General features: G+C 61.9%; 1 protein-coding gene across 1 annotated transcript in view; it reads left to right on the top strand.

The window, feature by feature from the left end:
• RANBP3 (RAN binding protein 3) overlaps positions 1-2,100 on the top strand; it is a 39,087-nt gene that overhangs the window by 31,139 nt on the left and 5,848 nt on the right. The window contains exons 13-14 of the mRNA XM_007460732.1: positions 493-596; positions 1,776-1,854. Of these exons, the coding sequence (XP_007460794.1) occupies positions 493-596; positions 1,776-1,854 (183 nt within the window). The remainder of the gene's footprint in view (positions 1-492; positions 597-1,775; positions 1,855-2,100) is intronic.

Here is a 2,100-nt window from a genome sequence, read left to right as displayed (position 1 = left end):
GGGGGGGGGGGGGGGGGGCGACTCAAAGCCATGGCTTCTTAACCCCTCTGAGCCTCTGCTTCCTCACTCAGAGCAAGGTCACTAACACCCACCTCTCAGCGTTCCCAGGAGAGTTCCATCGGAGAATGTATTTAACCAGGCTAGCATGGCAGTTGGCATAGAAGCAGCCTTGAGAAACGATGCTTCTGTTTTGTTTATGATGAACCCCTTAAAATGTAAGATTTGTAAGCGATCCGTGATTCCTCGGTGCAGAAGCATTGATAAAAATGCCAACAAGGTGCCAGCCTGAGTGTGCTTTTTTAAAACAAGGTAGAAAAGGCTCCCTAGTGCCTTATGGACTGCTTTTGTATCTTAACTCTTACCACACCCCAGGGTACACACATGTAAGGCGGAGCCATGCTGCATGTCAGCGTAGGGCCTGTGGAGGCAGGCTGAGCCGCAGAGGTCCAGGACGTGCCGTTCCCTGAGCAGTGTTTCCTCTCTGTCTCCCAGTTAATAAATGAGAACGCTGAAGCAGTGGACATGGAGAAGGCCGGACACCCCGGTTCAGAAGCGCCAGCCGCCACCAACTACTTCCTGCAGTACATCAGCTCCAGGTCTGCGCCTCGGGCCTGGTGCCCAGCCTTGTCCGGGAGAGCCTCCGCCTCAGGCCCGTGGTCGCCCACGGTACCTGCCTCAGGGCCCAGAGAAGCCTGGACTCTCCTGGACCAGGAGCCAGCCCAGTCCTTCCTCGGGGGGGCAAGGGCACGTGCAGCCAGAATCCCAGTCACCCTGCAGCCCCTCCCTCTTTTCCGCTCTGGACACAGATGTGGAGGGGCTGGGATGGCGGGCTTCAGCAGACATCTGAGGCAGGACCCCTGTCCCGTGGGCTTGTGCAGCCCAGCCCCGGGAGTGACCTCTGTCACCCGGGCCTCGTGCCCAGAACCGAACCCAGTGGGCCAGTGACAGCTCGGCTGTCTCCTGTCACCAGGTGCTCCCTGCCCTGGATCCAGGCTCGCCGTTGGCGCTACTGGTGGTGGCACTTGCCAACAGCCTGGCTGCCGGGGTGTTTGAGAAGGAAGGCTCGTCCCTGCCTGGGAGATGGGCCAGCAGAGCAGGCGCTGTGCGGGCTCCCACCTCGGAGAGGCCCGGTGGGAACAGTGACCTTGCTGCTTGGCTGCCTGGCCCCTGGTTAGCAGAGTGCATCAGATATTTTAAGACGCATTTTTTGCACCTGAGTGTTTCCCAAATTGGGAGGCACGTGCAGCCTGTGATGTCTTAAACCGGATGAAGTGTGACCGCCAGGGCAGCTGCCGTTTGCTGAGCGCTCCCCGAAGGTCATCCCGTGTCACCTGCCAGCCGCCCCGTAGGAGGCATCACCTCCTTGGTGCAGGCCTGGGGAGGGACCCAGAGAGCTGCAGTGCCTCCCGGGGGCAGCCCACTGGCAAGGGACAGCCGGGTTTGTCTGCTGGGAGTGGACGGACCGCCCCTGCGCTCAGCCTCTGTGCGGTGCTGCCCACCTCCTGGGGGTTGGGGAAGACGGGCATCTGGTGTGTCACACGGCGCCCGTGGGCAGTTGGTACCAGGCGGTGCGAGCCAAGGGTCTGTGTTTGCCGCCTGGAGAGGCCTGGCATGGAGGCCTGCGGGTACCTGTCCCTGGCACGCCAGCCCAGCCCGAGGCGGAGCGGGGCCTCGACCGTGCTTTCCGCTCCGACCGTGTGGGTGCTCCGCGCGTGTGGGCGCGCACACCGCCTGGCCCTGTGCCACCCTGCGCTCACAGCATGTCTCCTCTTCAGTTTAGAGAGCTCAGCCAACAGTGCCGACGCCGCCAGCAGCAAATTCATATTTGGCCAGAACATGAGTGAGCGCGTGTTGGTGAGTGACCCCCGTGGGGACTGTCCTTCCCAGGGCCTGGAAGGCTCTCGGAGCCTCCCACAGGTCACCGGGACACGTGGGGTGTGGCTGCTGCCTTGAGTCCTGTGAAATTAGAATGCTTTCTTTTCCAAGTAAGAGAAAGAAGACCCAGCTCAGACTCAGCTTAAACGGGGCGGGGGGGGGGGGCGGCGCTGGGGGCCTGGGGGGGCTCTGTAGGAGCCAGTGTCGCGCATCCTGTCCTTCCTC

The sequence above is a fragment of the Lipotes vexillifer genome, unplaced genomic scaffold (assembly GCF_000442215.2).
Source record: "Lipotes vexillifer unplaced genomic scaffold, Lipotes_vexillifer_v1.1 scaffold1011, whole genome shotgun sequence".
Lineage (NCBI taxonomy): Eukaryota > Metazoa > Chordata > Mammalia > Artiodactyla > Lipotidae > Lipotes > Lipotes vexillifer.
Note: the sequence above shows the minus strand (reverse complement) of the source record. Positions and strands in the feature narration are given on the sequence as shown.